This window comes from Triplophysa dalaica, chromosome 2, assembly GCF_015846415.1.
Source record: "Triplophysa dalaica isolate WHDGS20190420 chromosome 2, ASM1584641v1, whole genome shotgun sequence".
NCBI lineage: Eukaryota > Metazoa > Chordata > Actinopteri > Cypriniformes > Nemacheilidae > Triplophysa > Triplophysa dalaica.
In genome coordinates, this window is record NC_079543.1 from 4,665,174 (window position 1) to 4,684,301 (window position 19,128).

The 19,128-nt window shown below is 37.3% G+C and overlaps 2 protein-coding genes across 2 annotated transcripts; both read left to right on the plus strand.

The window, feature by feature from the left end:
* Positions 1 to 27: 27 nt before the first annotated feature.
* trappc5 (trafficking protein particle complex subunit 5) lies at positions 28 to 1,337 on the plus strand. Its single transcript, XM_056737512.1, has 3 exons — positions 28 to 92; positions 314 to 644; positions 726 to 1,337. Exons 2-3 carry the CDS (start codon positions 375 to 377, stop codon positions 1,020 to 1,022), a joined length of 567 nt encoding a protein of 188 aa, XP_056593490.1. The 5' UTR covers positions 28 to 92; positions 314 to 374; the 3' UTR covers positions 1,023 to 1,337.
* A 6,596-nt stretch (positions 1,338 to 7,933) lies between these two features.
* Positions 7,934 to 18,358, plus strand: mcoln1a (mucolipin TRP cation channel 1a). Its single transcript, XM_056737820.1, has 15 exons — positions 7,934 to 8,157; positions 10,645 to 10,886; positions 11,211 to 11,375; positions 11,503 to 11,659; positions 12,027 to 12,105; positions 12,180 to 12,276; positions 12,739 to 12,838; positions 12,973 to 13,079; positions 13,165 to 13,314; positions 13,565 to 13,666; positions 14,599 to 14,721; positions 14,853 to 14,969; positions 15,050 to 15,139; positions 15,579 to 15,709; positions 16,969 to 18,358. The coding sequence occupies exons 1-15, from the start codon at positions 8,112 to 8,114 to the stop codon at positions 17,003 to 17,005; spliced, it is 1,743 nt and encodes a 580-aa protein (XP_056593798.1). The 5' UTR covers positions 7,934 to 8,111; the 3' UTR covers positions 17,006 to 18,358.
* Positions 18,359 to 19,128: the final 770 nt, after the last annotated feature.

The window sequence follows — 19,128 nt, forward strand, 5'->3', positions numbered from 1 at the left end:
TATTTTGAAAAATCCTGTCACGATTCACTTGCTTGTATGCGTTCGTGCTAATCGTGGCTTCACCTATCCGGAACTGAAATACAAAACATCAGGTAAACGCTAACGGAGAAATACACGCTAAAACGTGTAATATGTGCGTCTGTCATTAAAATATCAGTTAGTTTTGTATAGCTATAAACATTGAGCGATGAAATTATACTTCAATGATCGCGATGTATAAATTCACAAAATACATTTTGCGGAAACAACATGACATTTTGACTATACAGCCTTGTATCCTTCTGTTTATAACAGACATATCTTTGTCTTTCAGGGTTCACGCGAACTTAATTTAAATCGAGATTCCCGTGTAATTCGGATTCAGTGTGCACAGAATGGAGGTTCGCTTTACGCGAGGCAAATCTGCCATCCTGGAGCGCTCGCTCACGCGACCCAAGACGGAGGTGAGCGTGAGCGCGTTCGCGCTGCTATTCTCCGAAATAGTGCAGTACTGTCAGAGCCGTGTGTACTCGGTGTCCGAGCTCCAGGCCCGCCTCGCTGACATGGGCCAGGGCGTAGGAGCCAGTCTCCTGGATGTCCTCGTGATGAGAGAGAAAAATGGAAAAAGAGAGACCAAAGTGTTAAACATACTTCTCTTCATTAAGGTATTTTCCCCTAATATTTCTCATTTATTCATGTCAATGCTCATATATTCTGTAGTGTTTACTCTATATATTTCTCCATAGGTGAATGTATGGAAATCATTGTTTGGCAAAGAAGCCGACAAATTGGAACAAGCAAACGACGATGACAAAACTTACTACATCATTGAAAAGGAACCACTCATAAACGCCTACATATCGGTACCCAAAGAGAACAGCACTTTGAACTGTGCAGCGTTTACCGGAGGCATCGTGGAAGCTATTTTGACCCACAGCGGCTTCCCGGCCAAAGTTACTGTTCACTGGCATAAGGGCACCACACTTATGATTAAGTTTGATGAGGCGGTCATTGCTCGTGACAAAGCTCCTGATGGCAGATAGTAGATTCTGGTCTTAAGTTATGATGGTAAAAACTTGAGTCTACATATTACAACATTTAAGTGTAATTGTTTGTGTTTTTCATATATGTTTATTGCGTTCATAACAAATTTCTCGGTTCTGCCTCCCCTGCTCTAATAACAACATAAATGCACAGACGTGATTGATGAGCCATATAAATACAGGCATTATTCTACTGATATTATTAAGTAAGAGTTGCTATGAAAGACTTGCATGAAGGTCACACTTTTTGGATATCTGATTTTTTTTGTAAACGAATGTACCATCTGCACACTAATAAAGTTAAACAGTATTGAATAGTCTGTTACGTTCAATATTAGTGAAGATGTAGTCATTGAAACAGCATGCCACTGCATTTGTGTGGAAACACTTATATTGCGCCAAGCGCACCCCTGTCCAGGAGAAAAGATGTTTTAGGTTTTAATAAAACTTGATAAGGACCTAGAACATAAACTATTTAACATGAGCAGCGTGTCCCATTGTTTTATATCTTTTTCAGAATGTTTTGCACAGACTCTAATTCTTGTGTCTCTTAAGCAATCATCCAGTGCTTAAAGATAATTTTGCAGAGCATCTTCCAATGGGCCAGATGCTTACTTGTGTTGAAAAAAAAATTATATGGCAACGCATGTCCCATCATTATCTCGGAAGGGTCTGATCCGAGTTGTTTTGTAAAGGCTGAATCTCATTCTACAAATAACTTTATTAAAGCTGCTAAAACCACAACCTCTCCCACTGCAACACGCTTTAAATCAGTTAATAACATGTGCGATTTTTTTAATCTACTGATTTACTAGGCAGAAATTTTAATGAAAATGTGGAGTTTCCATTTTCCACCGCCCTACCAGTGAATTGTGTACCATGTGATCTGAGTCAGCTCTTAACGGCCACCCCGTGCTGGAAAAACTTCATGCAATATGGACAACAAGACAGACAACTTTTTTCAAAAAAATCAAAGCAAGAATTTTTTATCTAAGGCCACCACCATGTAACATCCAGCCCTGCATGTGCCAAAACATGATACAAAGACATAAGTTAAACTGTCCCAAGGTGTTCTTAACCAAATGATGCGGTGATATAATGTATTTTCACTTATATCTGTAATCCATGCTGACCATTTTGCCAAAATTGCCTTAATGTGAGGAGAGAATGTTTCGATGACAATCAAGTCCTGTTTTCTGGAATGGATTCTGTTTGGAGGCAGTATGTAATTTCTTACAGCTCCCCCATTTGATACTCTTGGCCCAAAAGACACATCACATCCACTCTCTTTATACAGATTACACCTCCCTTATTGGGCAGGTGCCCAGTGGCGATGAAGCCCTGCCTTAGGTTGTCCTCCTCTGGCCACAAGACAATTGAAGAATAATCACAATATTTACATCTTTAATGTTCATTTGGTGAGGGATGAGCATAGAACGGCAATCCCTGTTTATGTTACTTTTACCACATTTTAGTTTTTTTAGGATAGCTATGTTTGGCAACATGCATGGGTTCTGGGATGCTAAGTGGCTGAATTTTTGCAACTCCTCAATCCAATTTGTCTTTGGCCCATACATCAGGAAATCTGTGCCACTGTGCATCCTATTTCATGGTGGCGGCTTGTTTGAGATCAAATAAAAAGGCAAGCACAATCTTATCTCTTGAAAATAGTACATCGACAAAATATCAACATTTATTATGGTGCCTGTGTTTTTATCAACACAAAATTCTGTCCATAAGACATTTTTAGAGTCTGCAGGTAAAAGAGGATTACGAATCGGTATAATAATACACTTCTTTGCCATTTAAACACCCTGTGTACAAAGAATCGGGTGTTGCTTCATTTCCCTTTTTTTTGACAGAACATTTCATTATGGCCAAATCCGTAATTATTATACTTAAACTGTCTAGTATAGCACGCTTTATCCCTTGACGGGCCACACCCAAAACTCACAATCACATCTGTGAGATTTGTTTCACCCTCCATCATAGCAGCAGATGCTTTTATGATGCGTTTTATTCATAGTAAATTATCAAAGGTCTCTAACTTATTGCACGCCATTGAAGTAATGTGTGTCTGTAAGGAATGTGGACAGAGCTACTGATTAGGAGTTCTCTGTGTTCTTTTGATAGCCGGTTATGGCAGATTCAATCACAATGGCAGAATCATAAACTATAAAATGTGTTCTCATTGGCTCTTCGCTTGATTTTGGTCAGTTTTCTGAGTTCTTGGGGCTCTTGCTAAATCCTCGGTGTTTTGAGTCAGATCGGTGGGCGTGGCTTGTTGGCTTTGACTAAATCCTTGGTGATTTGAGTTTTACGAAACCTTTACCCTAACCTACACCTTAATCTAACTCTAACCATCCAAACTAGCTGTGATTGTTAAACTTGTCAAAAAACACGGATGCGTGATGTCAGACTCAAGATGGGCGGTGTTTAAACAACTAATTTCCAGTCCTTTTTCTACATTATGTAACACAGATCACATCCACACATTGATACCAACCATTTTGTTTTAATTGTGAAATTGTGACACCTCTTAGCTACTTCCACTATTTCCCTCTCTGGGGACAACGGGACACCACCCATTTTACTGATCCACGAAAAGGCACATACAGGTAAGAATTTGTATCTTTCTGGCTCTTTTTTTTAGTTGGCAGCCTGTCGTTTAAAGTCCCAGTGAAACTCAAAATTACACTGCCTATTTTTTCATGAAATATTGCTGCATTTATTGTAAATAGTTCAATGTATGTGTGTCATTCTCTTTTTAAAATGTGTGTGCCCTCATAATCTTACTTAAAATCTGAGAATGCACTTCCTACATGTAATGACTATCCATCATAAATGATGTATGTTGCACAGCTTGGGCGAAGCATTCGGTAACTCCTCCCCTTCAACTGTCAGTCTGCTGCCAGTTTAATTTAGAATTGCGAAATAATATTTCTTGTCATGAGTGAATGAGTGAGTGTGTGTGCCCTGCGATGGGTTGGCACTCCATCCAGGGTGTATCCTGCCTGGATGCCCGATGACTCCTGAGATAGGCGCAGGCTCCCCGTGACCCGAGGTAGTTCGGATAAGCGGTAGAAAATGGAATGGAATGGAATATTTCTTGTCATATTTCTTTTGTCCTTGTGTTGATCAAAACCTGTATGTGACTATTTCTATTGTGGAATTCAAAAGAAGATATTTTGAGAAATGTCTTGTGTTCATACAGTGCAAGTCAATGTGTGTCAGTGTTGTTTGGTTACCAACTTTCTTTAAAATATTTATTTTGTGTTCTGCAAAAGAAAGTCACACAGGTTCAGAACGAAGACAGAGGAAGAATCATTGTATGTATATACATTTTTGATAATATTCCTGCTCTCTTTCATACATTCCCTTCAGAGCAACATTGTAGAAGTCCGTTTGCACCACCGTTTGCATATTGTTTTGCACTATCTGCCTGGCCGGGGGGGCTGCTTTCGAATTCATACTTGTATTCAATGTGTTCATGTACAGCTGCTTTGTAACAATGAAAATTGTAAAAAGCGCTATATAAATAAAGTTGAGTTGAGTTGAGTAGAAGTCGAGGGGACCATCACGTTTATCTCAACAAGCCGGAGAAAGCGACCCACGTAATCACTGATTTCCTCCAGTCTCTCACTCCTAAACAACAAGCCAAATTATAACACAAATGCAGGCATGCATGCAAATCAGCAACATTCAAACTAATATCTAATTCTTCTCATTTCTATTCACTGTAATGCTACATTAATTATATATTGTCATATTTTTGTGTCAAATATTATGTAACAAAATAACAGATATTTATGTTCTAGACCCAGTTTCAACTAGCACTTCAGGATTATGATCCTTGAGCAATGCTTTACCCGGACATGAAAATTCCGTCATTTACTCACCTTCCTTGTCCCAAACCTGTTTGACTTACATATTGCAACATGCAAGGAGAAAGTCATACAGGAATGATGTCAGAAAACACATTGCAAAACATTACATAAAAATTTTCTCTATCCCTCTAACATCCAATAATTTCTCTCACATTCCCATGTGACATGACCAGATTTATTTAACAAGGGATTGACGCAAACGGGTTACAGAACTAAAATGATGTAACTTCTGCTGTCACCCTTTCTGTCGTCAGAGATGTCTCCATGGTAACCCCCTCGCATCCGGAATGGGATACCACAGCCTTGACCGGGAGAGAAGGAAATTAAGGGTGCACGAAAAAACCCTGGTATCGAAACCACAACATTGCGCTGTTAACGCTCTTAGCTACAGGAAAGCTGACCATGATTTACACCTCCTCATGTCATGCCTAACCTGTATGACTTTCTTTCGTCTGCAAAACTCCAAAGACATTTTGAAGAATGTTGGTAACTGAACAACACTGGTCCCCTTTGACTTCCATTAGACACAAAACAACAGAGAAATTTCTGGAAACGTTAGGGTTTGTTAATATTCTGCAACTTGTTCTGGAGACCAGCTTTTCAAAACCTATTGAAGCCAATCATGTGTCAATGGGAAAACCCGATAAAAAGCTGTGTAGACACAAAGGCCCTGTCCCAAATGGCGCTCTCCGGTCTTGTGGACCTCCTCTGAGTCCACACTGGGTTATGTCAGGAAGTGCAGGGCAACAGGGTAGATGGAAGTGCATTTTGGGACAGACTTGAGGTCATCACACCGGAAAGAGCAAGCAGGGATTTCTAATCACTCTCGCGGTACTATGTTGTCATTCGCTGATCAGTCTGCGCAGTGCCGCGTGAAGTCGATCACACTTGTTGTCGCATTGTTCTTATTGTGATATGCAACCCGAGCATTACGCAATATATACTTATGTTTGTAATGAATTCATGTATCATGACGTAAATGCAACAGTTTATGTATATTTATGTATATGTATACACTACTCTTCTGTAGTGTATACACTTCTTAATAAGCATATATGTGGTTATTTACTATTTCTCTATAATACAGAAGCTGTGTTGTTCAGCTTTAAAGAGCCCAGAGTCAACTTCACATAAATTTACAAAACATTGCTTATTACCTTAAGTAAGAAAATGCACTGCATTTAAAGTTTTTATTCTTGAATAGCTGGCTTAATAGAACATGAATAAACGATGTAAATTACTAAGTAATTAATAAATGAATATTGAATTTGATCAAAATGTACATTTAAAAATGTATCCGTCATGTTGACGTAAATGTCTGACATCCATGAGACTCCTCCCTTCTGTTCTGTGATATGCCGCTCGCAAGGATTTCTGGGAAGGGGACTTCAGTGGAGTCTGCATCAATGCAGGTTTCGCAGAAGACGTCCTAAAGCACAAAAAATATATGATACCCTAAAATACTTCCCAACTGAGGTTAATAGCTGAACAATAACAGAATTCTCCCCCTATGTCATGTTGTAATTCTCTCTTTTTTATTTTTTTCTAAGTATATCTTCTATGTATTATATTATGAAGTAACGTATGTTATGCAGCCATGTTTGTTTGTAAATCTTGATAATTTCAATAAAAAAAAAAAAAAATTCGTTCCATACCGAAAAAAAAAAAAAGGTTTCGCCGAAGACCGCATCGAGGGCACAAAGGAGGCGCTCGCGAGCGGACTTCTGGGCGCTTAAAAGAAAAATGGGACACCCTTGCGAACTCGTAGACTTGGCGAGCACGCGCAATTTAAGTTCACGAGACCGCAAGTCCACATGAAGTGCGCCGTTTGGGAGAGGGCCAAACTTGCTGGGAATAACGAATATGCACGCGCCAAAGACTAAATTCTTGGTATTATTGAAAATTAAAAACATGTGTTGAGAAGATGTTTTCCCGAGGACCGAAAGCAGAACCTATGAGGGGCGGAGCTTATTGTCTTAAGTTTGTGTTTCGGTACCCATCCAGACGTTTAGACAGCCCGCCACAGCATGTGTGTAGAAACTTTGGAATAATTGTACATTATGACAAAATAAAATGCTGTACTGGTGGCGGTGTCCAGTGAAAACTGGTTTAAATGCAAAAGAGTAATACAGAATAGGTTTTATTAGAAAAAAGCCTTGTCACTTGATTGTTTCCAGCATTACTACAGCATTAAAATGATTTTTTATTGCGCATATGTTGTTCTATGTTTGGGTTTGTTGAGGAAAGTCGGTGGAAATTTTCAATTGTAGCAGTTTCATTTGTTCGTTGATGCTGTATGTGTTATTATGTTAAACTACAATGTGGAAATACTTTCATTTACAAAACAGGTATCTGTTGTGCTTGGCAGAATGTTTTAAACTACACTGTAATAACACTTAAATGCAATTTTAGTCTCAGTCATACACCATTGTGTAAGTATGATCTAATTGGTTGTGACTGTAAGATGACGCATTAGGTTTCTTGTAAATGTGTTTCGTTACTCATAATAAAGTTCTCCCTACTCTGCTAACCATAAAAACTGAAATGGTTTCCATTACAAATACATATTTGAACCATCAGGTGCTTAACATTAAAATAAAAATTCCTTTATGTGGTGTGTTTTGGGTTTTATTCCGGTGGATATGAATAATGTTGTTTTATTGGCCCCAACATATTACCAGTAGAGAACCTCAGATACCATTAAAGTTTAAAAAAATCCACTAAATACATTACACTGGTATTTTTAATTCGTTGTCTATACATTTGTTACTTAAATTATAATAGTTCAAGTACCGAGGTACTGCGCATGCGCAAACACTGTACGACGCTCAGTAGAACAAGTTGTATTTCCTTCGTTCATTCTACGGCATCTTGCAAATATCTGTTTTCTTTTGTATTTCATCAAAGACGTACAAGCGTTTGCCCAGTTTGAATAATACCACAATAATGCACAAAAAGCTCTACCTTGACTCTCATGTTAAATGTGTTTACCGGCCGCTTCAGAGTCACGTGATTCTGTCACATGACGATACGGAAATCAAACTCACGTCACGAGTTGATTCTGTAAACATGCAGTAACCGGAGTCACGTTCGTGTATCACAGTAAAACTTCTCCATCAGTCACTCAGATATTTCTTGTGCTGTGAATGAATCTAAGTTTTTTAATGCCGACCGCTTCTTCTAGTGATTTTGATACGCTGACATGGCCGCAGTGGACCAGAATAAAGTCCCGAACCGCGATTCCCCCGGTGAGTGATCGATCGATATACTGCTATCAAAACAAAGCTCTTCCACTGATGATCGTAATGTGTTGCGTTGCTCTCTTGCATTGTAAATGAAGTTTTTATTCGCGTTCCTAATGTTGTGCAAATGACCTACAAGTAAAATATTAGTAAATAACATTTTTCTACAAATAGTTGTAAAATAACCATTGTTTCATTTAGTAACCATATCTGTTGCTTTTATTATTCATTTTAATTGATTTTTAATTGTATGGTTTCACACTTATCACTATAGTATCTATAGTTTAACTGTGTTATGTGTAGTTAGACTGGTTATACAAATGGTAATATCGTGTTTAATACACTTGAATCGTAATACCATGCCTTCCTGTTCGGTTATCGTCAGTCATCATGCCTTTATATCCCAGAATTCAACATTATTACAGGCTTTCGCTTACTGCTTACATTGCATTACTTAGTTTCCTTCCTTTTTTAAATCCGGTTGAGTGAACATTATTCATCTAATCACACAATAATACATACACAGGCTTGCTTTTGTTTGAATGTACTCACAAAGCTCATGCATTCTTTTACAACCTGTAAACTTTGTTTAATCCTCTTCATGCACTGGATCTTTCATGCAGTACATGCAGCACATTTGTTTTGTTTATTTCTACCCCAGCGGTGTTGAATTCTTTATTCTGACAGACGTTCTAATGTGTTGACATGTAATCAATTACTCATCAATACTGGTCGTGGTGGCAATGAAGTAGAGAGACTTAAATGATTGAGAATGCACATGTCTGAGATGTGCATGGCTTCTACTGTATGTCTTTTACTGTGGCTTGTGGCTTATTGCAGCAGGAGGGTGCGTTTGTGTAGATTTGTGCAATGCAGACATAGAAGGCAGACTGACTTCACCTGATGATATGCACGATTGGGTGATGTAGTGATACCATGATGATATTCATACCTTTGATTATTTTTATGACTGCAAGAGCGTGTGAGGAGGCAATGCAGGCCAGTGCCAAAATATGATTACCTGATCAAATAGACATCCAGAATGTTTTCAATTTTGTATCAGTACGAACATCGTAAGCAGCTTGAGACGCCGCTCTTATCTCTGTCACGATTCCTATCACTGCATCAAAAGCATTTTCGTTTGATGACAAACTTAAGTTGTGTTTGTCTCGTTGTGTTTGAGGTACACATCTAGAAACGGAAGACAGGCTGACATACAGATATGATCAAAACAATGATAATTTTGTTTAAAGAGCGATAAAAGGACAAAACCGCACATGTTGGCTTTTCTCAGTCTCACTTTATAGAGTTCAATGTGGGTCGAACGGAAAAATGAGAAACATATAATGAGTGTAGGGTTCATTTATTCTGCTTGTCTATGAAGTATAAAGAAATCAGATTTTCCAGCCCGCCGACTTTGTCATCATTAATCTTATTTAAGTGCCTCATTTTTGTATTTCACTTTCTACGGCCATCCAAATCAGGTGCTTTCTCTCCAGATTAAGATTTATGGCATTAATGAGGCATGAATAACAGCGTGAGCGTTCCACTGTTATCCAAAATCGGCTGTGATTGATCTAGTTTTAGTTCACCTAGAGATGTTTACCTGTTATATTTTAGGCCACTTTTTATCCATCAATGTTGAGGTAGAGCTTCTCTAACGTAATAATACAGAGCTGAGTCTTTGTGGTCAGTCAGGCTCACAATTACATATATGTGAGCTGCAGGAAAAAACACAGCTTTTATTTCATGAAGTTATGGTTGCGTTTGATGGAAGAAGTCATCATCTAGTTTTATCCCTTCACTTTTTAAAAGAGAGCGGGAATAAGTAGAAGCGAAGCATTGCTTGGTTGACAGTTTTTAACACGTATGCGGGATTTGCGTTGTTGGCAATGATAGTTTTGTTATTTGAGAAATAAAGACAGAAGGGGATTATGTTGCATTGTTTGAAGCCGAACAGCTTTCACCATCCTTTAGCTTTCATATCGTGTGAATTTTGTCTGACTCAAAGTGAAACATTTGTGTTCTCGAATCTGCATGTCATGTGTCAATGATGGTTACTGGATTGCATTGAACTTTATGTCAGCTACAGAAATGTCACGCATTGAATGAGTTCAAAGTTCAGACAAATTCAGCTTTGGCCCTTTTTAAAGGAACAATTCACCCAAAATGTAAAATTCTGTCATCGTTTACTCAGTCTGTAGTTGTTCCAAATCTGTATACATTTCTTTGTTTGGTTGAACACAGAGAAAGATATTTGGATGAATGCTTGTAACCAAACAGTTCTTGGCAACCATTGACTACCATAGTAGGAAGAATGACACTGGTAGTCAAAAGTGCCTCAGAATTGTTTGCTTTCCTACACTCTTCAAAATGTCTTCTTTTGTGTTCAACAGAACTGAAATTTATAAAGCAATTCTTCCTAATTATCAGTTTGGCTTAGAAACCCATTTACAATTTGATTCATCACGAGTTCTCCGTTTTCTTTTGCAGAAGAGAATAGACTTCTGTTTCCGGTGAAACACTACGGATCAAATGACTGCAGGAGTGAATATGGCGACTCCATATCGAGTCCGGGCGCAGACGGCTGGATGGGCACTGACCCGGAAGAGGATGCGTTACGCAGGAAGTTAAAATATTTCTTCATGAGTCCCTGCCAGAAGTACCAAGCCAAAGGCAGAAAACCTTATAAATTAGTCCTTCAGATACTGAAGATTATTATAGTCACCGCTCAGGTAATTTCAGGCATTAGTCAAAATCAGATCTGTGTTGTTATGCAAGTTTTGTTATACAAGTAAAGTTTTCAGAAAAATAAATATTGTTTCATGTTCTCATAAACATCCTTTGTTAGTGATAGTTAGATGATCATTGTTCCATTTTAAATCATGTTGCAGGCCCTAAAATGTTATCAAATAACTAACCAGTAACTTTGTGTTCTATATTTTTTAATAATTTTCCCAGCAAAAAATGTTACTCTTTTTTTGTCAATATTGTGTGCTATCGTCACGTGACATAAGAAAATTACGCAAGCCTCTTGTTTTCTTTCTGGCTGTCTGTAGCTGGTGCTTTTTGGTCTAAGCAATGAGATGGTGGTGACGTTTAAGGAGGAAAACACAGCCTCATTTAAACACCTGTTCCTCAAAGACTATGATGACTCAGACAACACGCTCGCGGTTTACAGGCAGAGTGATGTTTACGACCATATATTCTACACAATAGAACAGGTAATGTGTCATTTTGGGAAACACAAACACTATTATTTATATGATGTTTGGTTCATAATGATCCCGTTCCTTTAAGACAACTAGAGCTAGACTCATTCCTGTTGATTCTGTTCATTTTTTTTCTCAGTATCTGACTTTAACTGACACGACGGTGGGTCGATATGCGTATGTGTATGATGTCGGCGTGAATGGAAGCGCACTGTCTCTCTGTCAGCAGTATTATAAGAAGGGCCGGATCGACCCAGCAAACGACACTTTCAGCATTGATCCACATGTGGTCACAGGTGAAGCACCTGTTCCTGTTTCAAGGGTTGGTTTTAGTCAGATGTTTAGCCAGAGAAATAGAAAAAAGTGAGGCTCATTTCTTTAATGGGTGCACAAAATAAAATGTTTTCAGTTTGAAAATACATTTAGTTTGTTTACTGTTTGTTAGTAATGATCAATTGTTTTTATAATGTTATTCTTACTTCTTTCAGAGCGCTTAACTTCTTTTTGATTTATTATTCGATTCAGTTTTTTGTGTCTTAGTTCCTCATCAGATGATTTTACTATCACTTTCTAATGCAGTTTTTTTTATTGTTGTCTTCTTATAACATTGTAAGCCACAGAGATTCAGCTGGGTACATTTTTTCTCTTTTTGTCTTTCTGTAGACTGTATTGGAGTGAACCCTTTGTCCACCCCCACAGCCCTGGGTCGGGATTACAGGAATATAACACTCAAGTTTCACAAGTATGTTAAATGGGACTTTATTTTGAAATGTCGGTAGATCCTATAATAATTTAATGGTAATGTATCTTCCCAAGGCTCATAAATGTCACGATAACGTTCCAGCTGAAGGCTATAAACCTTCAGACAATCATACACAACGAAATTCCAGACTGTTACACTTTCTTCATCACAGTGAGTTTGCACACGAAACGCCCAAGAAATTGTCACTGTAAATCTGCAATCTGTAACTTTTTTGTAAAAAAAAGCTCAAATCAGTTTTTGACCGAGTACATTTGCAGACAAAACTTCACCACAGTTCACAACATAATAGAAAATTATATAAAAGATATCTTGTCGCTGTCTGACTGAAAGCTCGGATCTCCAAAGAAAAGTAAAGAAAAAACACTCACAACACATTTTTGGATTAATTAGATAAATGCAGTTGAAAAGCTCAATTTAATACTTATGTTTGCAATAAAAGCCAACAATATTGAGCAAAACCCACAGACAAACAAAAATGATAAACATTAGTAATGATTTATAAATAAACTAAAATCGTAAAAAATGAAGCTTCAGTCTGACAGCAAAAAATCTTTATTTTATGTGATATTTTATTAAGAAACATATATACTTAAGGTTCTATTTTCATTTCAGATTCTACTGGATAACAAAGCCCACAGTGGTAAAGTAAAGATCAGTCTTGATAATAAAGCCTCCATAAAAGAATGTAGAGACCCAAGTGTGTCTGGACACGGTAAGACCTCCAAAGAAGATCAATTGTAGTAGTTAATAAATTAATTAAATATGTTGGGCAGTTTTACATCCAGTACTACATTGCTTGTGCGACCTTGAGCGTGTTGTCACTCCTCTCTCTTTTATTTCATGCAGCTGAAAGTTACGCTCGTGTGTGGTTTGACGTGATCATCGCTGTGGTGTGCATTCTCTCCCTCGTCCTCTGCAGTCGCTCCATCATCAGAGGGATCATTCTTCAAAACGTAAAATATCAAACACATACATTTTTATTAAATGATTTTATGTTATAGCACGCAAATAATATTTCCTTGTTCCCGGTATCTTCAGGAATTTGTGAAGTATTTTAAGAGCTCTCTGAAACGTGACGTCTGTTGGGGCGATCGGATGGAGTTTATTAACGGCTGGTATATTCTGCTCATCATCAGTGATGTGCTCACCATCACAGGCTCAATGATCAAGATCGGGATCGAACTGAAGGTAAGTCAGGCGCTGAAGACAGCATCATTACGTAAAGGCTAAAATTCACTACAAGACTTTTGCTCATATTTTGCCCAGATTTTCAGTCTGGCCTTGTTGTTGAAAGTCTGAAAGTGGATGATGTCTAGTTTAAAAAAAATCTGTTCTGATTTGAAAAGTCTTGTATTGTTTTCCAGCCATACATGAATGTTAACAAAAAAACAGAATGGTATTAGGTGTGTTATCTTATACATTGTGTGTTTTAACATAGAACCTCTCGTCCTACGATGAGTGCGGGATCCTCCTGGGAACCTCAACGTTATTGGTTTGGGTCGGAGTTATTCGCTACCTCACCTTCTTTCAGAAGTACAATGTGAGAGACGCACCCACACACAAACCATTAAACACACAAACACATTCATGTAAATAACAGTTGTTGTATTTGTATTCCAAGTCTAAAAATGAGGGGGAAAACTTTGAATACACTTCTTCCTAAAAGACACTTACAAAAATCATAGTTTACTCAACCTCATGCCATCCTAAATGTATATAACTTACTTTCTTCAGTCGAACATAACTATGCTTATTTAGGCCAGTCAAACGGTTAATCACATTCAGAAAAAAGTTTGTGTTTACATAATATGTGTCTGTGTACTGTGCATAATCATTTTGTATACTGTATATAAACACATACGTGTATTCATATTTAGGAACATTTATAAAGATTTACTCATATTTACCAATTAGGTAAATTACATAAATGTTTATTAATTTCTATATTTTATATTTTTCTTAAATATATACATGTACGTGTTTATAAATACAAAATAATATGCACAGTACACAGTCCTATGTTATGTGTAATATTTTTTTTAATAAAAATATGCATCACTTTATTATATATAATATAAAGTCCCAACTTGTTAAAGCTGCAATCAGCACATACATCTAAATTTAGTCTTCTTAAATGAAACAAAACATTTGTGAGTAAACATTCATATTTTTTGCCTATTTGTTCATTTTAAATCAGAGCCCTAAATATGTCAAAACTTCAAATCTAATGCGTTTTTGTCTTGTGATGAAATATTGTATGACATCTAGTCACTGATTTTTGGAGCGGTATTAAAAGTGAGAGATTAACTGTAAGTAGGAAATACATGAAACTGAATTTTACAAAAATGTTATAAAAAAATTTAGGTGAACTATTTAAACCACAATCAAATCAAGTCACTGCAATATATTTTATTTGTGAGTGTTATTTTTAAGTTGGATGTTTGAGCTTTACTCTAAATCATGGCTTCTTAGATTCTCATCATCACTTTACGGGCTGCGTTCCCTAACGTGATCCGTTTCTGCTGCTGTGTGGCAGTCATCTACCTCGGATATTGCTTCTGCGGATGGATCGTTCTTGGACCCTACCATGTTAAAGTATGAACATATTCAAACGCACTATTTTTCTATAATAATATTAATATTGGAAACATATCCAGTATACTGATAAAAATGAAATGTTGGCACGTGGAATTTATAATTGTCTCTTTATTTCTCTGTTCCCTCAGTTTCGATCTCTCTCGCTGGTGTCTGAATGTCTGTTTTCTCTGATCAATGGAGATGACATGTTTGTGACGTTCAGTGACATGCAGGAGAGCAGTACTCTAGTGTGGGTCTTCAGTCAGGTGCGTTTATTTCACACGCTCACACAAAGGTGAAGCTACAGGATTCAGTGCATTAAACACGATGCTCTTCTCTTGTGCAGGTTTACCTTTACACGTTCATCTCACTGTTCATTTACATGGTGCTGTCGCTCTTTATCGCGCTTATCACTGGAGCGTATGAGACCATCAAGGTAAGAGTGAGATGAGATGCTTGCAAACACAACGTTAAGCTTATAATAATGATTTATAAGTTGTCGTGTGAGATTTAACCGAAAATGTCAGTGTAAATGTTGCTCTCTAATGAAATAGATCTCGTTTATAAGTTGCTTTCAATCAAACGTTCAGATAAATGAACAAATGTAAAGTTATGTATGTAAAGTATTCTGCAATTTTACGTTTCAAACATAGATGGCGATAGAGAGTCAAAAATTATGGATTGCCGCTTTGGTTAAAAGTTTTTGTTGAAGATGACTACCGATGATTGCATATTACAGTAATACAAAAAAACAAGTTTACACTGAAGAATGACATATATCATCTGTTATTTTATGAGCTATGTCTATTCCTTGATAAAACAACCAAAATGTAACATTTGTATGTGATAAACAATATCGTTTCATTTCCATCCAGCATCAAACACAGGAGCCCATCCATATCACGGACATGCACGCGTTCATCGCTGAATGCACAGACACGCCCTGTTCTGGAAAGTTCCGCGGCATTGAGACCTCACCGTGCTCCTTCTTCTGCTGCTGTGACAGGTCTGACACAATTATAAATAATATAAATATATATATAAAAAAATATCTTCGTTATAAATTGTTCAAATTTTGAGTGAGTAGTTAAAGGTCCAGTGTTTGAAATTTAGCGCTATCTAGCAGTCAGGATGTGAATTGCAACTAAGGGTGTTCGGTTTTACGTGCTTTTTTGATTCGCCTCCGATTCTCAATTCCCACTTTTGGAGTCGATGCAATCGACACTTCGACTCCATTTGCTGCCATTCAAAACGGGCTCAGGAAAATGAAATATGAAAGAAATAAATGAATGTAACTTCACAAGTTTGGGAACTTTGGGCTGGCAACGAAACTCCAAAGTCAACGACACCATCACAGAGAGTTTATTTGTGCTATCATATCGGTTACTCCTACTTAAAACTTACAAATATGCTATAATAAGAACCCAGCAACAAGAACTTAATAAATGATTTGTGACTTCTGATTTTTTATGTTTTAAAACTGAATGAAACACATTGTCGTTTGTTTCCACAAACTTGATTTTGATTTGTGTCCAGTTATGCGCACCAACTCACATTTAAGCATAGCGTGACGCTTTCATTCAAAGCAACTTACAAAGTTGATTAACAATTGTTCCGAGAAATAAATGCTTGAAGAGGGACAAACGAAATATAGGAGAATTTAATGTGATCGGATTGAAGGTGAAGAATGAATGGACAATATTGCGTGAGTACCAGTAGGCGTCGCTGATGCTCTGATTACCGCAGTGTTTTGGATCGGATGTAAACGTGTACAGTCAGAGAGAGAGAGAGAGAGAGAGAGAGAGAGAGAGAGTGGAGGCATGAATTCTACCTTAAACATGATTGTTTTTAAGAAGAAAGCCCAAGCCTGCTTCCCGATGTCATCGTACATCACAATGTTTTAATGTAGCCATCATTCAAAGCCAATTTGGTGCACATCGCCCAAGCCTAGTCGTTTTGCTTCTTTGCCGAATGAGATTACATATTTATGAAATGCGTTCTATAGAGCAGTTTGTCCATTTAGGGCCACTGTAGAAACAACATGGAGAATTCCGTGTAAGGGGACCCGCTGTGTATGTAAATAGAAATAGCTCATTCTGAGGTAATAAAAACATAAAGCTTCATTATGTAAGGTCTTCATACACCTCTGAAGACAGTTATGTAGATTTTATTGCATTTCTGTCAATAATCAATGATACAAAGTGTATTAAACATATTTGGGATTTAAGATAGTCTGTAATTTTACCTGTTTCTCAAACCATACAGAACTACAACATACGAGGACGGCCTCTTAGTCAACTAGCGGTGTCACCGAATCTCAACTACACCACCAGCTGCTGGTCATCACTGCAGTCGGTTGATCGACAGCGTTGAAAGCACAACGCTCTGGACCATTAATGGACGAGCACATTGAAGATTTTAGTCAAATGCCTGAAGTCTGGGACATTTATAGTTTTACCTCAACTTTTAAACGTTTTATTTCTACTTGATTCCAGAGGTCGCACATACGAGACGGTAATTCTGTGTGCAAATGACGAATGTCTCACGTGCTGTGTCAGCGGGTTCTTGTTTACGTACTTTGAAACACAGCGCTATGTGACACTTTCTTTCTCTTGAGTAATAAGGGTTTGCTGAATGTCAGGTGACTTAACCTCTGCTTGTGTAACATATAAATCAAATGTCTGCAAAAGACATGGAAGTGCTTTCGGCTAGTCAAGGTTTGTGGGTAGTTTGAGTCAGCTGAAACATCTTGACTTTCATCTTATTCTGCACTTAGAGCAAAACAACACTTCTATGAATTAAAGGTTTGTTTTGTGGTATTAATCTGCCTTTACCCATAACAAACAATGCCCTAGCGGTATGAATTAGCCTTTACAACACGACAAAAAAAAGGACATTTTAAATATATGCCTTAATGACCTGTAGATGTCTGGTTGTTATTGGCGTGTGTGTGTGCGTGCGTGTGTTTTATTTATACGTAAGTAAACCTTACATCATTTTCTGTGATTGTTAGACACAGTAATTCTTGACTTTACGTATATGTGAAATGTTTCATAAATCATTAGAGAGTCCTTTGGGGACCTTATTATGTATAAACAACGACAAACAAGCCTAACTTTATGTTCAACGTTAAACTTTACTAGTACAGAATGAGTATTTATGTAATTTTGACGCTCTTGTAGGCCATTTACAGAACCACAGATCAAACGGGACCGGTCATTTGATTTTAACAAAAAACCTGTTATATTTACGTTTTCCTCTTCCTGCTGTTTTATGTAATTGTATACTTCTGACATAATATTCTTATTTATGTTTTGATGGTTCTGTACATCCTGTTTGTAATGAATCTAAAGCGCACAATCGAGAAACAATGCACATTTTTAAACATACTTTAAACATATAACTTAAGAGAAGATGCCACGTTATCATCACACTCCAAGATGATGAACGAATATTTCACACATTAACATGTACGTAAATTGACTGTTTACTCAATGGGTCTTAAAACTTGATTTTCTTTTATTTTAAACGTCATTGCATATTGTTCTTGACAGGATCATATTTGTGGTTTGTTTGTTTATTTTCATGTTAGGTTGCATTATTGCAGAGTTCGTCTGAAGTCTGTATTAATATAAAGACTATTTTTTGTATGTTTTTCCATGATTTATTATTGCCCAGATGTTCTTCCCATGTTATATTTTTTATATCTCATTTGACCACCAGGTGGTATATTGAGAGCAGAATTCCACAAATCTAAACCCATTCAAACTAAAACTGGTGTCTGTGGCACCTGTTATTTTAATCGTTCTAGAAATACATGACAGCTGGATTAAAATTTTTTTACATTTTCTCGAGGGATTTAGCCCGAGGTGTGTTTGCGGGCAGGTATGCATGAATGTCATGTTTAAGCAGGTGCATGAGATCTAAGCGGGTGCAATAGATCTGAAACCAAACAGAGCAAACAACTGTAAAATCCATTGGATTCTGTTCACAGACCTGTGGCCCTTCACAACCACAACGTCTCTGTTATACACAAACTGATCTGACGGCAGTTGTATATTGCACGGTGGCTGTGTGAATGTGAGCCACACCCTGTTGTTCAAACAAATGAGTTAACAGGAAGAGATTTCATTCAAGGACCTCAATGAGCCCATTGTGATGATATAGAGACGGAAAAATTCAATGATGTTCACATTACAGACCTTATTGTGTTTAGATTAAGTACGGTCTCATGGGGGATGCAAGTGCCTGTTGAATTGCATTTTAATCTCAAAGTATCAAAATCATTGGGCAGTATTTTATAATGTTAAAAACATCAAGACATTTTCTTTGCATTGAAAACTGATGCTTCCTATGCAAATGTTTTGTGATTCTACAAGATGTTCAGCTGTATTCTATCATTTTTAAAATCTAAGATTTCATTGT